Source organism: Aspergillus lucknowensis, assembly GCF_044049455.1.
Source record: "Aspergillus lucknowensis strain CBS 449.75 chromosome Unknown BJX67scaffold_5, whole genome shotgun sequence".
Classification (NCBI taxonomy): Eukaryota; Fungi; Ascomycota; class Eurotiomycetes; order Eurotiales; family Aspergillaceae; genus Aspergillus; species Aspergillus lucknowensis.
Window position 1 is genome coordinate 725,875 of NW_027263549.1, and position 18,133 is coordinate 744,007.

At 52.0% G+C, this 18,133-nt stretch overlaps 6 protein-coding genes across 6 annotated transcripts; 3 read left to right on the plus strand and 3 right to left on the minus strand.

Annotated features, from left to right (window-relative positions):
- The first annotated feature begins 559 nt into the window (after positions 1-559).
- BJX67DRAFT_344722 (FAD binding domain protein) lies at positions 560-3,732 on the plus strand. The gene is made up of 3 exons (XM_071028294.1): positions 560-1,261; positions 1,329-3,250; positions 3,309-3,732. The coding sequence occupies exons 1-3, from the start codon at positions 1,258-1,260 to the stop codon at positions 3,318-3,320; spliced, it is 1,938 nt and encodes a 645-aa protein (XP_070889803.1). The 5' UTR covers positions 560-1,257; the 3' UTR covers positions 3,321-3,732.
- Positions 3,733-4,406, minus strand: BJX67DRAFT_344723 (uncharacterized protein). The gene has a single exon (XM_071028295.1). The coding sequence runs from the start codon at positions 4,256-4,258 to the stop codon at positions 4,091-4,093; it is 168 nt and encodes a 55-aa protein (XP_070889804.1). The 5' UTR covers positions 4,259-4,406; the 3' UTR covers positions 3,733-4,090.
- BJX67DRAFT_344726 (MFS transporter) lies at positions 4,407-7,842 on the plus strand. Its single transcript, XM_071028296.1, has 15 exons — positions 4,407-5,265; positions 5,319-5,359; positions 5,411-5,483; positions 5,538-5,755; positions 5,810-5,946; positions 6,001-6,082; positions 6,149-6,353; positions 6,408-6,496; positions 6,550-6,719; positions 6,773-6,860; positions 6,951-6,998; positions 7,066-7,126; positions 7,204-7,233; positions 7,303-7,409; positions 7,484-7,842. The coding sequence occupies exons 1-15, from the start codon at positions 5,004-5,006 to the stop codon at positions 7,550-7,552; spliced, it is 1,680 nt and encodes a 559-aa protein (XP_070889805.1). The 5' UTR covers positions 4,407-5,003; the 3' UTR covers positions 7,553-7,842.
- An 809-nt stretch (positions 7,843-8,651) lies between these two features.
- Positions 8,652-9,957, minus strand: BJX67DRAFT_344772 (uncharacterized protein; the record flags this gene model as incomplete). Its single annotated transcript, XM_071028297.1, has 3 exons — positions 9,867-9,957; positions 9,769-9,815; positions 8,652-9,699 (listed from the first exon to the last, which is right to left on the minus strand). A coding segment is annotated over exon 3 (392 nt), but the record flags the coding sequence as incomplete, so codon positions are not given.
- Positions 9,958-13,099: 3,142 nt separating this feature from the next.
- Positions 13,100-14,884, minus strand: BJX67DRAFT_344777 (homeobox domain-containing protein). Its single transcript, XM_071028298.1, has 3 exons — positions 14,314-14,884; positions 13,465-14,193; positions 13,100-13,412 (listed from the first exon to the last, which is right to left on the minus strand). Exons 1-3 carry the CDS (start codon positions 14,413-14,415, stop codon positions 13,260-13,262), a joined length of 984 nt encoding a protein of 327 aa, XP_070889807.1. The 5' UTR covers positions 14,416-14,884; the 3' UTR covers positions 13,100-13,259.
- A 2,391-nt stretch (positions 14,885-17,275) lies between these two features.
- On the plus strand, positions 17,276-18,132 carry BJX67DRAFT_249826 (uncharacterized protein). Its single transcript, XM_071026227.1, has one exon. The coding sequence runs from the start codon at positions 17,455-17,457 to the stop codon at positions 17,950-17,952; it is 498 nt and encodes a 165-aa protein (XP_070889808.1). The 5' UTR covers positions 17,276-17,454; the 3' UTR covers positions 17,953-18,132.
- Position 18,133: the final 1 nt, after the last annotated feature.

Consider the following 18,133-nt stretch of genomic DNA (forward strand, 5'->3'; position numbering starts at 1 on the left):
CTGATCTGGAATGTAATCACTCCATCCCAGTCACGTGTAACATGATCTCTTTATCAATGGCTCAACCTCCAAGCAAGAGAGAAATGGATTGGCGGTGACCGGAAAAAAAAAGGTATTACAAGGAGGATGTGAATTCGCGTCTGCCATCCTTCCACACTTCTACCGTTCAACAAACGAATAACAAAAAGGAGTCCCTCGGGTGAAAATGCGTTCGCCGAGGCGCTGGGTCCGAATCAGATTAGATTAGGAACGCCACGCTATTTCGTGGGCACCTTCCACATTCCACAGCGCATCAGACAGCCAAGACGAAACGGGTATTCGTGTCCTTCCTCTGAATGTGCTCGTTTGACCTGGCAGAATATGCGCCAATTTCTAATTGAAAATGCTGTAAAGGGGTGCCCCCGCAATCGTGCCCGAAATCCGTTGGGATTAGGTAATTGGACGAACAAAAGCTCGGAGAAAGCCGCCGTCTTCTCCACGGAGTTGTTGGGAGCTGAAGATCTCAAAGACCAATCGATGCACCCGAGGGAGAGAAAGTAATATTCATCTTTAAATCCTTTGTGAATTCCAGGTCCTGTCAAGCGTCGATTTTCTTGTCTGGAACGAGTCATCCATCAAGTTGCGTCCATCTGTTCCGTGTTCGGATTAAAAAATACACACGGTATTGCGGTTGTAATGACCCTCGCCACTTCTGGCTGGCCGGAGCACCCATTTATTTTTCTTATCTGATTCTCGCCCCTCTGCTCAACATTGCCCAGATTCGCCGAGTTCTTCAAATTGCCAGGGAGTTTCGAAACCAAAAGCAAACAAACCCTATTTGCAAGTCGGGTGTCAGGGCGAAAACGCCCGCAAATGTGACGCCTCGTTGCCCGTGTCGCGGAACCAGTCTCCCGGTCCCGGCTTGCCCCAGCCGACAAGACTTGGAAGGTTTTCGCCTCATCCCACTCCCGATCCACCATTATTACTCCCGAGACCCAACATTCACCGTTTCACTCTCTTGGATCCGCCATTCCTCCTTTTCAGCATCTGTCCTACCTTCAGACGGCTCGTTGCAACGTGGACGTATCTGTTATCTAGCTCGTCCCTGCACCATCCCCCTTTCTCAACCGACTTATATTCTCTTCTTTTCTTCTCCAAAACCCCCACCAGGCTAACCTTCTGTTCACAAATCCCCTTCTCCTAAACCACCTATCTCACTGTTGACGAGCGCTTGGCGCGCATTCGTCCGATTTGATTGTTCGCCGACTTCGGTTCGTAATGGGTAAGTAACCCAGGCTTCGACTCGTACTTGAAAGTTGGAAGTATCAAATTGCTCATGCATGCCCCAGTGTACGCTGTTGCGCCCCAGACCGCGCTGTCGCCGCGACTGACGGAGTCTCGACCGACATCTACCCACCGTGGAGAACCCGGAAACGTCCCCATGTCATCGACCTCTCACCCAGATAACCCTGTTCCGGAGGAGCCTCGAGTCCGCTCGTTGTCGGTCACCACGAGTTTCGGCAGTCCCTCGATCTCGTCTCAAGACACGGAGGTCACAGATTCCGAGTCACAAACAGCCTCGACTCCGCCTACAGAACACTCAGATTTGGAAGATGCGAAACAACCTGAAGAACTCCCTAGACATCGGCGGCGGGCCTCTACAGTCCTCATTTCCCAAGGTCCTGATGATATGAAGCGGGTGCTGGAGAGTGTAGGAGCAGGAGGGACACAGAAGCTTCAGCCCATGTGTTGTGGTGGTGGATGCTGTCGCCTTCAGCCGTTGAACCGAGTTCCCGGGCCAGTATCGCTGATCAACCCCGTCACGCCACCGGATAACAAGGCGTACCAAAGCTTGAAGCTGAATGTCGACCTCCTAACGCTCGACAGCGAACTCACCAACCTCGTTCCCCTTCCAACCAAGACAGTTTCCTTCTCTGCAATCCCTGCCTCCGCTCTCGCCATGCAACTCGGCCCTGCAGACCATCCGCCTCCTTTTGTAAAACCTCACCCTCCATACGACGTATACCGAGCCCCTATCCATCATGCACGGGAACTTACGCGGCCTGGTGCCGAGAAGCGGACGTACCACTTCGACATTGACGTTACCGATTACCCTACCGAGAGTGGAAGCGTCGACTTCGTCGTAGGTGGTGCGATTGGTGTATGCCCCATGAACAAGGACGAGGAAATCGAGGATATCTTCAACGGCCTGGGAATTCCCAAGTCCATCCGCGACAAGAAGATAACCGTCCACACATCGAATGGCAGGTGGCCAACTATCTGGGGTAAGGATGAAGCGAGGGAGTTGATCACCACTCGAAGGGAGCTCCTGCGCTGGTGTTCCGACATTCAAAGCTATGCCCCGACAAAGGGTTTGTTCCGGTTGCTCGCTGAATACGCCAGCGAGCCCAGCGAGAAGAAGATCCTGATGTTCCTCTCATCTGCTCAAGGTCAAGGCGCCTTCTGTGATCTCCGCACCACTTCCCACATCACCGTTTCCCAGTTACTCCACGCCTTTCCCTCATCCCAACCTCCTCTCGATCACCTCCTATCCACTCTCAATCAACTCATGCCCCGGTTCTACTCCCTCTCGCAAGACCCACTTATCTCCCACAAACGAAAAGGCACGCAGTACCGTCGCCTCATCGAAATCGCGGTAACAGTTGCTGAATCCGTCGACTGGAGGGGTGGACACCGCACCGGCGTAGGATCGGGATACATGGAGCAGCTCGCGAAACGCGTCATCGAAGCCCAAGGTCAAGGCACGGAACCCGGAAATCTGGGCATACATATCCCCATGTTCCGGGGGCTAATGGCCAACCCGCTCGCTAAGAGATTCGCCTCAGACGGCCCCATGCTCCTTATCGGCGCTGGCGTTGGCATCGCTCCTTTCCGCGGGTTCGTGCAGCGTCGGCTGCTGTCCGCAAACTGCGCGAATAAGGTCTGGGTGTTGCAGGGAGTGCGTGATTCGCTGCTCGACGAGCTCTATCGCGGCGAGTGGGGCGTGGAAGAGGATAAAGTGCGCAAGGTCGTCCAAAGCCGCCGCGGCGAGAGCAAGTACGTCCAGGAAGAAGTCCGCAACCAGGCAGATCTGGTCTGGTTCGTTATCAATTCTCTCGACGGCCGCGTATTCGTGTGTGGGAGCGGCAAGGGCATGGGCGAGGGCGTTGAAGCGGCGTTGGTTGATGTAGCGATGGCTAAGGGGAATCTGAACAGAGAAGAAGCCGAGCTCTTCTGGGAGAATAAGAAGGAGGCGGGGCAGTACATCGCAGTAAGTCTCAAAACGCGCCCAACATCTCACGGAGGCAGAAAGAGCTGACGAGGAGCAGGAAACCTGGTAAGACGAAGACAGTATATGTCTTGTATCGGAGATATTAAATCCGACTGCCTGCCTCCTATTATTTTTTGCTCCGAGATTTTTTGAAGCACACTTTGAGCGATTTTCTCTGTTGTCTGATGCTGGATCATGTGAGACTCTCTGTGCATTGACAAGCTGTTTAGATGGTACATTCAATCCTTGGAATCCATGGATATGCTTGGGGCTTGCTTATTTTGGAGTACATAGCCGGCAAAATATATTGTAGTCCTTTGTTATTATCGCTGGCCCGGGACCTCGGGAAGGTTCTCTATTACCTGTTTTGGGGTGGAGTCTAATAGCAAACCATCATGAAGAATACTGTGAATAGATAGATCAAGATAGCATTGGTTCCAGCCAATATTGCGCAGAAAAAGCAAGAAACAATCTATTCCAAAAGCCTAAAGTAGACATGAAGATAATCGAGATAATAATAAAAAAAGAAGAATCAAGCTTTGAAACAAAACCCATATTAAAAACGTAAGAATAAAGAAAGGTGTAGAGCCCTACAGTAGCTTCTAGGCTGCTGTTGCTCTTTGGAACAGCTGCCTCCTGCAGATTCTTTTGAGATCTTGCAGGCTTCTGCAAACAATTGCCAACCCGCAGGACCTTCTAGGAAAATTGTCTACATTCAATGCAGTCCGACAGATAGTTGCTAGGGAGAGGGTATGTCTGGTCATGTATTCTTACTCCCGAGGTCCGAGCCGCCAGCTACCAAGCCGGGATACATGCCTTTGTGGAAGAACCATCAGTGCATCAACCGCGAGGCGAACGCAGACCCCGACCTTGGGAAGGACAAATCATAGGCTGTGAGACTATTGATGCCTCTGCTGAATGTTCCAGGCTCGTCCGAGAGGTGAGAGGTTCGGGCAAAGCACGGCTGGTAGGGCTAGTCAGGTCAAAGCTATGATAGTCCGACCCCATGTCACGAAACCCCTCACCACCCAGTACGCCATTACCCCCTTCCCAACCTAATAGACAGAACACTTCATTAGACTTAGTACATACGACCACAGGGTGTGGAAAACAGGGCTTCCCGTCCGCTCAGCCGTACTTAAACCACACGCCGGGTAGGAGTATGGTGGGTGACCACATGTGGATCCCAACTGTCGTATGTTTTTGCTTTCTGCTTTTTGCAGCCACAGACAAGTTCTGTCAGGAGGTCTATTCATTATCATGAGGAAATCTTCTTGGTGGTGTGGTGCTTTTTGCTGAGGCCACCCGACCGCCTCCTGCCCAACAAGTCCCCTCCTCCCGCGTGGAGTGAGTCAGAGCTTTGAATTTCGGAGGGATCCGTGGAGGTCGGACTGGGTAGTGGATCTTGACGGCTCTTTTGACATTGGTGACGGCCCGGGGGACCTGCTTGATATCAAAGACTGTCATCACACCCTCTCCCATCACGATGAGCAGCATCGATGGACATTGGAGATCGGGAGGTCGGCCGACGAGATCGGTGTCGATCCCAGGCTCTTAAGTCCGACCTCTCGTATGCTGCATGTCCCATCCAATCACCTTTGAGAGAGAATATACAGAGACAATTTGAGATTGGCTACCGCGTCAAGAGGCTCCTTATTCTTGTTCGCCTCAACGGACGGAAGCATGCGCCGCACATCGGATGAGCTTCAGGGGCGCACCGATGAGTAGTCTTTCTCAGGGACCTGGGTATTAAATGGCCAGGAGCCTGACTTCCAGGTTCATATTTCTGTCGTCCTCTTTTGTCCTCTCTTCTCAGTGTACGCTCTATAACAGGATGCCTGCGGATCCCACCATTACAGAAAGTACTGCCGGCCCGGCTGACCCTTCTTGTCAGCCTGTCTATCAGTCAAAGAGGGATCATGTTCTCGCTGAATACCGGAAGCACACTACTGCCCACGGCACCGCCATTGCGAAAGGCTTTTATGACGGAGAGGAGCTGCGGGGCCTGGATCCAGGCCAGTTATTCCAACTCCCTTCACTGATCGAAATCCTGCTGACTCTCTAGCAGATTTTATCACCTTAGACTCTGAAGCAGGAGAAAATCCTCAGGTAAGACTAAGAACTCCATGATGATCTGCATGCGCATCTGACACCCAACAGAAATGGACTTTAAAGCGCAAGTGGACAACGACTGCCTTCACTGCATTCTTCTGCTTTATTCCCCCATTTGCCAGTGAGATATCCAGAAAACCCCCAAGACACAGCAACTTCTGATATCTCTCGCTAGGTACCGTCTTCGCCCCAGCACTCCTCCTTGTAATGGCCGACCTCGACATCTCTGATGCCACCATCGGCGCTCTCCAGGTTTCAATATTCCTGTTCTCATTCTCGATTGGTCCTCTCTTCCTTGCACCGATAAGCGAGCTCTACGGACGGACTATTGTCGTACACATTGGGAACTTCGTGTTTATTGCGTTCTCCATTGGCAGTGGTTTTGCCCAGACGGTCTGCCCGAACGACAACGCCCTGGCTTGTTAAGAAGTATTAACTTAATTACAGGTGCCTCAATTGTCCGTTTGCCGTCTTCTGGCTGGGCTCGGCGGCTCTGCGAGCATGAGTATCTTTGGCGGTATCCTCGCCGACATCTGGGACCTCAAGGGGCGGGTCAAGGCGTCAGGCCTCATTACGACCGGAATGTTGGTTCCTCCAAGACTTGTTCGCCTTTCGTGGGCATTTACTAATTTGACTAGCCTTATCGGACCTGTGCTTGGCCCTCTCTGCGGCGGCTGGATGTCCGAACGAGCTTCCTGGCGCTGGACTTGTTGGATTCCGGTGCGCTGAGCTGAGCTGATCCATTCCCCAGCAATGGGGTTGTATCGTGCTAACTCTCATTTCCAGGCCATCGCTGCAGCAGTTGCAGGAGTTGCAGGTTTTATATGGATGAGGGAATCCTACCTACCTGTCATCCTGCAGCGTAAGGTTCGCAAGGCCCGTGAGTCCGACCCAGGCAGAAACTTCTACACAGCCCTCGATCTCGATCTGGATCTCGAGACGCCCAAGGCTCCTAAAGCCAGCCGAGTGCTATCGAACGCCATTCGTCCTGGTAAGCTGACAGTGGGCATGTTGTTACTGTGGAAGAAATCTCACACTGATGCAGTCCTATACCTCGTTCTTGACCCGGTCCTATGCCTCCTATCAATATATTATGCGTTCGTCTTTGGGGAGCTATACCTCCTTGTTACAACGGTTAATATCATTAGCTCGGGAAATTCGATACAGTGCTAACTCCTCGATCAAAGTTCTCAGAAATTTTCTCCCTCGGCTACGGCCATAGCGCGGGCTTCGTTGGCGTTGATCTCCTCGCCCAGGGAATCGGGTGTATGATCGGGCTAATCGCGACCATGAAGCTGCTAGACGTTGTTTACCAGCGCCAGATGCGATCTGAGAAGGGATATAATCCTGAGTCGAGGTACACCCGCGCCAGCCAGTGCTTTTAGGTAGATGCTAACAGTTGAGCTGTAGATTGGTTGTTGCGTTTCCCGGGGCGTTAATCCTAACTGCAGGTCTCTTTATCTACGGGTTCACTGCACTACGAGTACATTTTGTCGTAGTACGTCTCAAGTCTCGGCGCAGCCCAGCTCAGCCATACTTCCAGAATTCGTTGTTCAGTATCCTGCGCTAACAGTGTTCCAAATCCCAGCCCCTACTCGGCCTGGTGACTTTCTCACTGGGCTCAGTGAATACACTCGTGAGCGATTCCCTGCGCATCACGAGATCAAACCACCCAGTAACTTACTGCTACTGACCTGTTCTAGCTTGCAATCCAGCTCTATATAGTCGACTGCTTCGAGTACGCCGCGTCGGCCATTGCAGCCGGTAAGAGAAATCCATCCACCTGTGACTTTCCGAGTCAGGAAAGAGCTAATCCAGAGACTGACTGACTCTTCAATGAGTGGGTTTCCTGCGCTTCATGTTCGCCGGTGGTATGTGTGCTCACATGAAACGTAAAATCCGGGGACAAATAGTGATAGGAATATTAACGATCCATGTAGCATTCCCGCTCTTCGGCTCGAAGCTGTTCGATACACTGGGAGTCGATTGGGGCGTTGGCCTTCTTGCCTTCCTCTCTTTGGGACTTGGGGGGCCGTTTCTACCGCTTGTAAGGCGTCCACCCCTGAAGGGAAGAGCGTGTGTGTCATGTAAAGCATGTGCTGATCGAGAAATCAAATCCAGATTTACATATTCGGGAAGCGGATGAGGCAGGCTGGGAAGGAGAATCTGAGGAAGGTCGCTGCCTTGTAGCGCTTGGTTAACTTATCCTAGGATTTGGCAACCGCATACCGCGGGGGGTGGTATAGGTAGGCAGGCGAGGGTGCTGAAGGGTGGAGGGTGGAGGGTGGCTTTGATTTGGATTCCGGGAACAGGCTTTGCAGGAGTTTGATCCTGCAGGCGCGATAGATGGACTCTCCTCTCTAGATTAGATACGAGTCTCTAGGTGGTGTCTACCATTTCCGGGGTAGATACAGATACCAAGCTAGGCGCGACTCATGTGTTACAGAATATATGTTATTTCAGATCCAGTATCTGACCAAGTTCAATACAGGTTGTGCTCCCGCTTTTTTTTGCTTGGAATGACGACCATAATTTGTTATTCTTGACTTCGTCCGGAGAGGTTGTACTACTTACGTACTAAATACACATGCATCTTATCTAGATGGGCTTATGAAGGGCCATGGCCAAGTCCAACACAATACCTACAGACCAGGAAGCAAAGTTAAGATCGAACGCAGAACGGCTTGCCTGCTCACCGACACGAAGCCAGGAATGGGCGTGAATCTGCAAGAAAAGACTTTCCGGTTTGGACGACTACTTTTGACCACGCTTACTCTCAGGTCCCCGAAGCAGAGCGGCAGCAGGCTATTCCTCACTCTGATAGCACAACCCTGGAGTTCTCAAGCCCGGGATCCGGTTCAGGTTCAGCATTATCGGCCATCGTCCCCACCAGATATCGGACGGAACGGGAGCGTGGGCCACAACGCCACAACGACTCGACTCGACGGCTTGTGCCAAGCCATGTCGCCTTACGTTTTCCATCAGCCGCCGGTCTTGGCTTCACATCGATATGCATGTTAATGGTGGTGATCTCATTCAAATTGCGTTTCGCAAGATATATTCTCTGCAATTGTTCAACTGTAGCGACGAGGTGGACGGGTGCTCGGGTGGAGCGACGGTAGTCGTTAAGGTTTGAGAGGCTGAGCCTTGCTTGATGGGTGATACTTTTCTTCGAGGAGCGTTTTCTGCCTCTTTTTCTTTTTTCACTTTTTTCCCGTTCCATCTTCTTGAATATGAACATGGGAGAGGATCGTGGCGGGGAGGGAGAGGGGGAGGGGGAAGGGGGGTACAGACACCTCGTTCGAGGCAGACTCTACGTGAAAGCCGTGCTATGGCCCTCAAAACCAGGGAGGCCTTTGGAAATGGGCGTACAGGGCTGATTCCGTGAAAACATACTAGTCAGGTCCGCCAGAGGCAGTCTACATCTAGCTTCAGAAGGTACTGCTCCAGAACAAGTATCAATCGACCTACTGCCTGACATCCTTGGAAGCAACCCATCTTACCACCACCGCCGCCGCCAATGGAGAGAGGCAATCCTAAATATGCGCATCGTGCATCAGTCAGTTTTGCGCCAGGGCACCGAGCAGTGATCTCTCCCATCCCATATTAGGATCTGATTATCTAACCCATTCGGTCGGAGGCCAAGGACCATGCCCATAACTCGGTAACCGCTTTCCAACACCCCTAATACCTAGGCCGACGAGTTTCCTACCCTGGGTAACAATCGACTCATCAGTATGCATTATGATAGTAGAGATAGGCTGGCAAAGACTAGGAAGGCGCGTGAGACTCTGCAAACCTACCTCAAACGTCGCAACAACCTCATCCACCCGATCCAGCAGCATCTCAAACCCACAAGTCTTGATCCCTTTGATATCAGGCTGTCTTCCAGAGCAAGCGTCGTAGTCCTGCCTCACAACCTGAATAGCATAGATGCTTTCCTCATTATACCAGATTCGAAACCCCCTGAGCTTCCTCGTATTCGAGACGACGTGAATGCCGGGGGGCATCATACGGGCACACAGCCGGTATGTTTCCCCGCCTTTTCTTGTGATACAGCCTGAGCACTGCAGGTATATCCTTGAGACGAAGTCTTCTTGCTCCGGGGATCATGGTGCCGATAGTCGTGGCGTAGCCGTTCACCTGGATGAATTCCATGGCTACTATCTCCGTTGCCGCTTCAATTGGGCCATGGTAAGACCGTTGACATTTCTTAGACCCAGAGACACAGGAGATTCCGATGCGCGCGAATGACGAGTTTACGCGAACCCTCTCGATCCGCCGTCGGTTTATCGCCGTGTCGCCGTGATAGTATTTGCAAGGCTCGACCGTAAAATGTCAGTGGTTCCTGCTGAAAACCTCTTTCTGTTTGGACTTTTCCCCTAATCCATTGGGTTATTTCCCAGATCGTCATTGTGGTATCAGATTGAGATTTGTATCTTGATGATACGTGGTACAGACGACGCCAATCCTTTATCTCGCTTGGTGCCTTAACTGTGTTTAGAAATGTTTGCGGCCAGCCTGCGTTGAACCGTGATTTCCAGAATCCATTGTCGTGGAATATTTCGGCCATAGCGGATGAGGCATATCGCAGACTGAAGAAGTCGCTTGTTTCAAGAAGGATCGCGATATGCTCACGCAGCTCCAACGGCAGATACCGAAAAGGCTCAGAAGAATTATCGTGGTTCCGCAAGAGGGACTCGACTTCCTGTGGTGGGCTGGGGAACCGGCGTGCCTTTGACATCACTATTTTCGTGAGATGGGAGAAGCACTGGTGGTAGTCGCGTACTAATAGCATTCCGGGGTCCAGGGAGATGCATCGTAATCACCTTCTAGCTAGTGATGGAACTGACGAAAACAGGAGAGACGTGCAAACCTTTGGGCGGGGGCAGCTGCATGAGTATACCATGAAGTCGCTCTATGCTGATATCATCCTGTTCGATTTCCTTGCTCATGAATTGCCAACACCGCTCATGAATAAGGTAGCAGTCACGCTCCGGGTGTTTCCTACAGTGTCGTACCTCCCACTCCGTGTCCGGGCCCCGCCACCGAATCGTTGGGTCTGACTTTGCTCCAGGTTTCGAACCATGATGCCGCGTGTATACCCCAGTAAGACGGACCTCTTGACCTGTTTTGTGTACTAATCAGAGGGTAAGCCTATAGCCTCATTCTCAAAGCACGCCGCCGTCATTCGAGACTTACAAACTCGCACCGGATCAAGCCATCTTGGGAAGGTTATCACTACCGGACATCCACAGAGGATACATCGAGTGAACTGGCTTGCTGCAGATATGTCGACGGTCATTACGGATGGCATCGGGACCTGGCTGGGGGGCTGGCACACAGGCTTTCAAGTCTCACTTCGACTCCGCGCGGTATCGGAACTCAATTCCGTTGATCGAGGCCCGAAAGTTCCGGTGCAATGGAAGGTATAGATGACGTTCAATCGGCCGCCGCGTCTACCGGGTAAATTCCCATCCATCCACAGCCCGCCATTACAGTGAGAGTAGGTATCTTCGTGGCCATCTGCTTGGAGGAGGGAAGGTGCAAGGGCTGGAGTTGGCTCCGTAACAGCTGTTATTATCCGCTTGGCTCCAGGTCTTGAATCCTCTTCTTCGATATCATAGCTTGTATAAATGATGAGAGAATGCTAGATTTGGGATTATACTTAGTCTGTTCATGGAAAGTCAGCAGAAAATGTGGAAAATAAGTTGTATTAATAGGTGGCATGCGCGCCAAAGACAGTTTATATGAGGAATATACTGTTCACTCTTCTGATTCTACTATTGCCGTATTGCCGAGAGTATCATGTATCACCGGTGGAGGACCGTTTACCCGAGTTTGAGTTTGACAAGATGGCGACTGATTCCGTAGCCTGTCCAGCATAACAAGTTGAGCACCTCTTCGTAGGCTGCGGTCGCAGAAGAACCACGTACAAGACCAGTGATCGCCTCAACGGCGCAACAGGACTCAGCCGCGGATGCACCTTTCAGGTGGGTTGGTCAATGTCAGCAAAGGTGCGGGTGCAGATGCAGCGTTGCTTGCGTTTCCAGGGTTGAGGGACGTCTGGCATGCCAGGGGTCGGATGTTGCATTGACTGACGTTAGACTTGAGTTTTGTGTCTATGTATCGAAGCATTCATTTCATGGCAGTGGAGAGAAAATGTACGGTGTTTTAGCTATCCTGATGTTTATGCACAAATATACTACTTGTATATTTATTAAATACGAAGCGTGGCTACTATTGAACGATGCCTCCAGGGCTCCTTCTAGTCGGCCCAGAGACCCGGGACAGCCCCTCCAATGGGATCCAGCTGAACCTTCTCCCGCCAGGAGGACGGCGGACGAGCTCTCCTTGCGTGAAGGGTGACATTGAGGATCTCAAATTCCTGATCGGCATGCAGTGGCACCCGGCACCCGCATTCCGATCCAGCCCAAGTTATGTTAGTGAAAAGTCCCAGCATTGTCAGCAGAAGAAGGGGAGGCTTCCATGCCACCTCCCACCCTTGCATTCTGCACCTTTGTCTCCACGGGAGCGAGCAGAACCGCTCTTGCTTCCAAGGTTGGCTTTAAATTTCTTCTCAGGTCGCACTGAAGTAATTTTATTGATCCTGATGGACACAGAGTATGCAGCCTGCACTCCAATCGGGGTGTCGAGGTGACACAGCCCTAGCCAGATCAGTCTGAGTTGCGAGGATGCCTCAAAAAAGAGGTCAGAGCCTGCGCGCAGGCGACAGGAATCAGATTCACGGGAGGCCTTTGAAACGGCGACTCTAGCTCTGAGCTTGAATCTGAGCTTCTCTATGAAGGTAGACTGGGAACAGTACAGCATCTGCGCGCCTTGCACTCTTCAGCTCGTGAGTCTGCGCTGGGTGCGAGTATCTCGAGGCCGAGAATGATCGCCTCCGCATGTCGATCCGATGTCCTTGTCATTGACTTCGTTGGTGATCGTCGAACCCAAACCTCGTGTTTGAACTTTGGGAAGGATTGAAAGGTTTGTTTTCCCTCACGGGCGACACGTGAAGGCTCAGGGTCATCCACTGGGGGGTCGGATCACCCAAAAGTCGGTCTCTGGCCATGCCGTCATGAACCGCTCGCTCGCTCGCTCGTCAATCCTTGTCGTAGCTGGGATGGACCAGGGATTTGTCCTACCTCCACGCTTCCCCGGTGGATGAGGACAGGCTTCCAGGTCCCAACTCTGTGCCTTACTTCATTCTGCCCCTCAAAACTCTCAGGTCCCGGCCAAGCTTCACCGCAAGTCTATTGGGATCCGGTGGACGGTCAGTGCGACCCAAGGTTATGGGCACGGTGCCGTCTCTGCATGCCGGCTGAACTCTCGCACTGGTCCCTGTCCCTTGGATGCGCCTTTTCCGGTTCTAGATCTGATGATGTTCATTTGAGAAACAAAGTAGGACTCGAGGAGTCGCGGACATGGTCACATAATCCATACTTGTACTGTACATCGACAAATACTGCTAACGGCGGTTATCGTAGTAGTTAATAGAGATAGAGAAATTCCCAAACACCTCAGATGCATCGGCGGTTATTCGAAATCTTAGAAGACTCTCCTCTCCCAGTAATGTGCTGTAATGCGCTGAAACCTGTTGAACCATGCAAAGAGCGAAAATCCAATCTGAAATCAAACTGGGTATCAAGAGTGTATCACTCAAGAGAGAAGTGATATGGAATCCTGAGCGTCGACAAAAGGAAAAATCGATAAAGGAAAAAAAAAAAAAAAGGAAAGCTAAGGGAAAAGAGACATCTATCCGGTTTGGCCCCGTAAATCGTAACGTAGGCATATGTATGTACCATGTGGTGCAGTTCTAGGAAGCTGGTCTGGCCGTGAAATCCGAATTCTTATATCAAGCGCTGGGGTTCATGCCTATGGCGATAAGGGATCAGCGCCTTTGACGAGGGGATGACTCGGAGGGTGTCTGTTCCATATCACTAAGAGGGGACTGTCGTTGTGAATCCATTTCATTCCCGTTTCGCATTTGATTCCGTAGGGCAGGGAGTTGGCGTCTTCTCGCGTTGATGAACCAATTGCTAATCTGAGCAGACGTTAGCGACACGTCTTTGAGGTGGGGGGAGTGGTTGAGCTACCTGGCTGATCGTCAGGCCGGTCCGGCTCATAAACATCTGCTTGTCCTCCTCGCTGGGGTATGGATGGTCCAAATGCTCATGGAACCAGGCCCTGAGTGTGTCGGTGACGGGCTTTGGTAAGTTCCCTCGCCTTCGCTTGTTCTTGGGATCGATAGGGTCGCCTAGAATACCAAAGTTGGAGTGCGGCGCATGCGACAACGCTTGTGGTGAGGCATGTTCCGGATCGCTCTGGTACGCCATCGGTGGGTAAGGGTATCCCGTTTGAGTGTGCAGAGGCGGGCTCCTGTATGCATCGGTGCTTCGTCTGTCACTCATAGGGCCCGGTATATTGGAAGGTGAAGGGAATCCATGAGATCCGACGGGTCCGGCGGCGAGATCCGGTAGAGAAGGGCCTCTGTTTTCCGGATAGGCGCCCATCCCGCGGTCATGATACGACTGCAGATCACGGATTGGTGGGAGCATGGGACTCGGGCGTGAGGTGTACCGGGGCGTCGCATCGGTGGCGCTTGGGACATGCACAGGCATTCTTGGGTGGGAGTCGATGGCCCTCCCTGTTACCCCTGAGTAATCCCGGTGATGCGCCCCATCGAACAGCGTCTTGGATGAGGAAGTGTATGGGGGCCGAAAGCTGGATGTCACACCGTGTGCGGATGCTGGTCGTTCGCGCGGTTGGCGAGAAGTGTAATACGAAGTGGACTCGATCTCCTCATGTAGATGAGGCGGGAGCAACTGTAGATGCGGTATCAGCATATTTACTTCTTTCTCCTTTTTCGACCCTCTCGTTCACACTTCGGGCTGACCGTCAGCGCTAAGAGAGGGGTGGGGGTGGGAAGAAGGTCAGTCTCTCACCTCGCGGAAAGACGGCAGCGCTTGGTTGTCAGCCGGTAGCCCGCTTGCATATGAGATGGCCATTTTCTTAGAACTCCCACTCCGGCCACGCGACTGTGACATAGACGATGGACACCACAGCCACGAATTGACCGGCCAGGGTTGCGGAGCCAGGCCGAGGCAGTGTTAAGAGTTGCAAGGTAGGGGAGGGATTGTACAGCAGCAGCCGTACCGCGGTCTGGACACGGTTTTTGAGCGCTAACGTCCCACCCTTCTGGGGTATTAAACAGATAGTTCGAATGGTTATGTGCAGGAGGTGAGTGATACAGTGTGCGGTGTTGAGTGGTGTATGAGAGGCGGATGAGAGGTTCAAAGTTGGGTTGTGGGGGAGGGAGATTTAAGAACACACTGAAGGGAGGGGAGTATCAGACGGAAAGAATATGATACGGAAGGGGAGCGTGGACAGGAGGAAGAGAGAGAGCAAAAGAGGGAGAGAGACAGAGAGAGAGAGAGAGAGAGAAGAAGGAATGTTAAAGTACCTGGGCTCCAATTTGGCACTGCCTGGCACAATTGATGACGATGGAGCACAGCTGGACCACAACCAAGGTTATGCAAGGAAAGGAGCGCGCTCCTTCTCATTATTTACATTTCCGGTTCCCTTGACATTTCGGTCACTACAACGCTGGCTGCGCCGAATTCCTCCCCGGAGATTTGTCGACATGATTATTGCCTCTCTCCTGCTCCCATTCTCTGGCTCAAGTCTCCCTCCAAATCAGAGTCAAGCCCCTCGAAGCCCACCTTGGGGAGACACTCGGTGATGGAGTCTTTCATGACATGCAAAATAATGAAAGGAGACAAAATTCAAATGAGGAAAATACTCAAAGAAAGACCCTGGGATCTGAAATTAGCAAGTGGTTGTTTGGAACGCTAGGAACTAGATCCTCCCCCCAGGACCATCATCCGGATCCCGTCAGCAGCTCCATCATCCTCAGCGGCACCCATGGGACGAGCCCACGAACAGGGGAGGAGATCTGGGACGAGAACGACGATCGGGCTGGGAGGACTTGCATGGTGGAGACTCGTCGCCACAAGCTCCATTCCCAAATGCTCAAAAGAATTGGATGAGGGAAACAGGCGGTTCAAGAGGGGCCTCTTTCTTTTTCGACGCCGGAAAAAAAGGTGGGAAAAATAAAACGAGAAAAAAAAAATCACAAGCCAAAAAAAAAAAAGTGCGAGATCATTCCCGAAAGAGTAAGACTGGACAAGCATTCAGCGAGTTTAATTAATCGGTTCCTTTCGTCTGGTACATCTGGGACCTTAAGGTTGCGCTTGACAGATGGCGCCAAGGCCCGGCGAACTCCAAGTCGGACCAGGGCGATCTCAGGCGTCTCTGCAGAGAAAGAGCGCCGGAGAAGCTGCGGCAGCTGCAGTTGCGAGATGAACTGTTCATCGAAGGAATGAACTTGCTCTCGCCCGTGTCCCGGTGTGTATGGCTCCAATCCCGCCTCTCAGGAGTCATCTGTCACTGTCGCCGACCAGAAGGAGAATCCCTCTCCTCTGAAGCATGGCTCGAATGACTCCTCGCAGCGTCCTCAATGCCGTGTTCAATCCCGAGGGGGTTGCCCAGCAAGGTGCTGCCCGAGAAGCCATGGCTGCCACATTGATTATTCTCATGCTCGTCTTGCATCTTTCGTTTCTTTTCCCCCCCATCCCTTTTAGGTTCCGTGCGTCGACAGCTGGGAGTCCGATCTGAACATTGATTCACGAGACCCTTGTGACCGTTTCCTCTTTCCTTTTTTTCTTTCGTCCGGCTGCAGTCTCCGTTCGCCCCCAGTCGACGACAAAACATAGCTGAAACTTCCGCCATCTTTCCCCAGCCGTCTTCTCCAGTAAACTTCCAGAACCCAGCTAATCTATTTGATAAACGTGTCTTTTGGCTTCCGGCCTAGTCGAGTCCGGCGTTGCTCTTTGATCGAACCACTCGCCGCAGTCCTCTCTTTACGCGAGCCCTTCCCGCTCAGTCAGTTCTGATTCAAGACTTTCACCCCTGTCTCGGACGTGCGACGTCTTTAAGGGTGATCCCGCGTCATGCCCCATGCGGACTGTTTACTCAAAACTTTCGCCACTCAGACAGAGTCCCATCTTGGATCCCGGTGGGGGAATGCAGGCGCTGCTCTAAGGAGGCGTCTCTTGTTCATTGTGAAGATCTTGAAGATGGACGCTTGCTCTCACACAGTTATGTTGGACATCAAGGCGTCAATAAATCTGGTAATGTTGCACAAAGGCAGCATTTGAGCTGTGTTATGTTGGAACCGCAGCAACAGCTACGAGTCAAGAGCGCTTGTCTCGAGTCGACCGGAGAGGTGTCGACTCGCTGACGGGGTTACCATGATTTGAATTTCGGGTTCAGTTTTCCAAACGAATCAGATCACAGTAGTGCAAGAATTGTAAGAGAAGCTAAAGGGTCCAGCCAGCAGAGGACAGTCACACAAACCAGAGGCAGGGAGGAAGAGGTTGATCATCATGCTTTGAGGTCCACGTCTCTCCAGGGCTGGTTGTGTCCGAACATGTCATAAATCCAAGATAGCAGATCCTGGCAGGAAGATGGACATGCAGGGAGTCAAGGAGGCCCCTCCGCCCCGCAGCATATTTGTTTGGTTCAATAAAGCCGCAGTGCCCGCCAGGAAGAATGGGCTCTCAAGAGCGAGGAATGATGGCAACATCGTGGACCCGCGTCGCTTCCGCTGCAAGGTATGGGAACCGCTTCATGAGATCTCGATCGTTGCCTGGGTGCGAGTCATTTGAGATCCATTGAGAAAATTAAGGAGGCAAGAATTTTGAACCCCAGAGTGCGACAGAATTGGGTTTGTTGATTCCTCTGCTCTGGGGCCAAAACTTTTATGAAATGAATCTGTCTGCTGCGATTTCAATTTCCAGGACATGTAAAGTCTGATCGCCCTCTCCACTTCAAGATGGACTTTGAAGTTGCTCCTCACACCTCCAGGAGGAAGGCTGCTGCTCGCTGCGCGCCGTCTGCCCGCGCCGGGAATTCACTTCCTCGAGTGTGGCGAGACGAGCCCGGACGATCCACGTTGCTCCCTGCCCTCAAAAGGTCTCCTCACCTCATCATCATCGGGGTCAAGGTTCGGAGAAATACAGTGGATGATCATCGAAAGATTCACAAAGGGAGGTGGAGAAGAGTGTCTGAATGATCCAGATGGAGTCCGATGTGGGGTAACTAAAAGGCTTTTCAAAGCCCAACCTCTGAAAGCCACCTCCTTCATTGTCAAAAAAGGTAACGAGCGCGATCCGAGATGTGCCTCCGCCTCGGCGAACGCAGATGAGGCGCGGTCCATTATTGGTGAGTTCATCCATAACATGCAAGATCCATTGCCCCATGCATATGACATCTCAGGTCGCCAGCGAGGAGGCGGTGGCTTTGAGAAACAGCAAAACAGCATGTCAAGGCAGGATAGATGCACAACTGAAGTTTGGAATCGAGAGCTTGGGATCAAATTCGGAAGGTGCTGGTTTCGGCGTCGCGGGCCGGCGATGGATGATGCGTTCCTGAACCCAGGGTCGACTCGATTGACCCCGAATTTGAGGATCTATCTGATCACGAACGACGAACTCCTCGAAGGATGCAAGCCACGAGCATGACAGCCTGCCAGGCAATTGGAGCGACGAGTCACGATTCCAGCTCCATGGCAGCAGTGTCGAGGCTTGTCCGAGAGCGGCTTTGGGAAGACCACGAGGATTCCCCAGAGTGGACCATCCTGGATCGTGTTGAGTTTTTTTTCTTTCTTTTTCTTTTTCTTTTTTTTTCCCCTAGCCAGATTTG

Bases quoted from the DNA above. Each gene is read 5' to 3' on its own strand.
- BJX67DRAFT_344723 (XM_071028295.1), bottom strand. From the start codon at position 4,258: ATGGGGTCGGACTATCATAGCTTTGACCTGACTAGCCCTACCAGCCGT.
- BJX67DRAFT_344726 (XM_071028296.1), top strand. From the start codon at position 5,004: ATGGCCAGGAGCCTGACTTCCAGGTTCATATTTCTGTCGTCCTCTTTT. The intron at 5,266-5,318 runs GCCAGTTATTCC...ACTCTCTAGCAG, and splicing joins GCTGCGGGGCCTGGATCCAG to ATTTTATCACCTTAGACTCT. The intron at 5,947-6,000 runs GTTGGTTCCTCC...TAATTTGACTAG, and splicing joins GGCCTCATTACGACCGGAAT to CCTTATCGGACCTGTGCTTG.
- BJX67DRAFT_344777 (XM_071028298.1), bottom strand. From the start codon at position 14,415: ATGTCACAGTCGCGTGGCCGGAGTGGGAGTTCTAAGAAAATGGCCATC. The intron at 14,194-14,313 runs GTGAGAGACTGA...CCGCATCTACAG, and splicing joins CGCTGCCGTCTTTCCGCGAG to TTGCTCCCGCCTCATCTACA. The intron at 13,413-13,464 runs GTAGCTCAACCA...ACGTCTGCTCAG, and splicing joins CCGGCCTGACGATCAGCCAG to ATTAGCAATTGGTTCATCAA.
- BJX67DRAFT_249826 (XM_071026227.1), top strand. From the start codon at position 17,455: ATGATCATCGAAAGATTCACAAAGGGAGGTGGAGAAGAGTGTCTGAAT.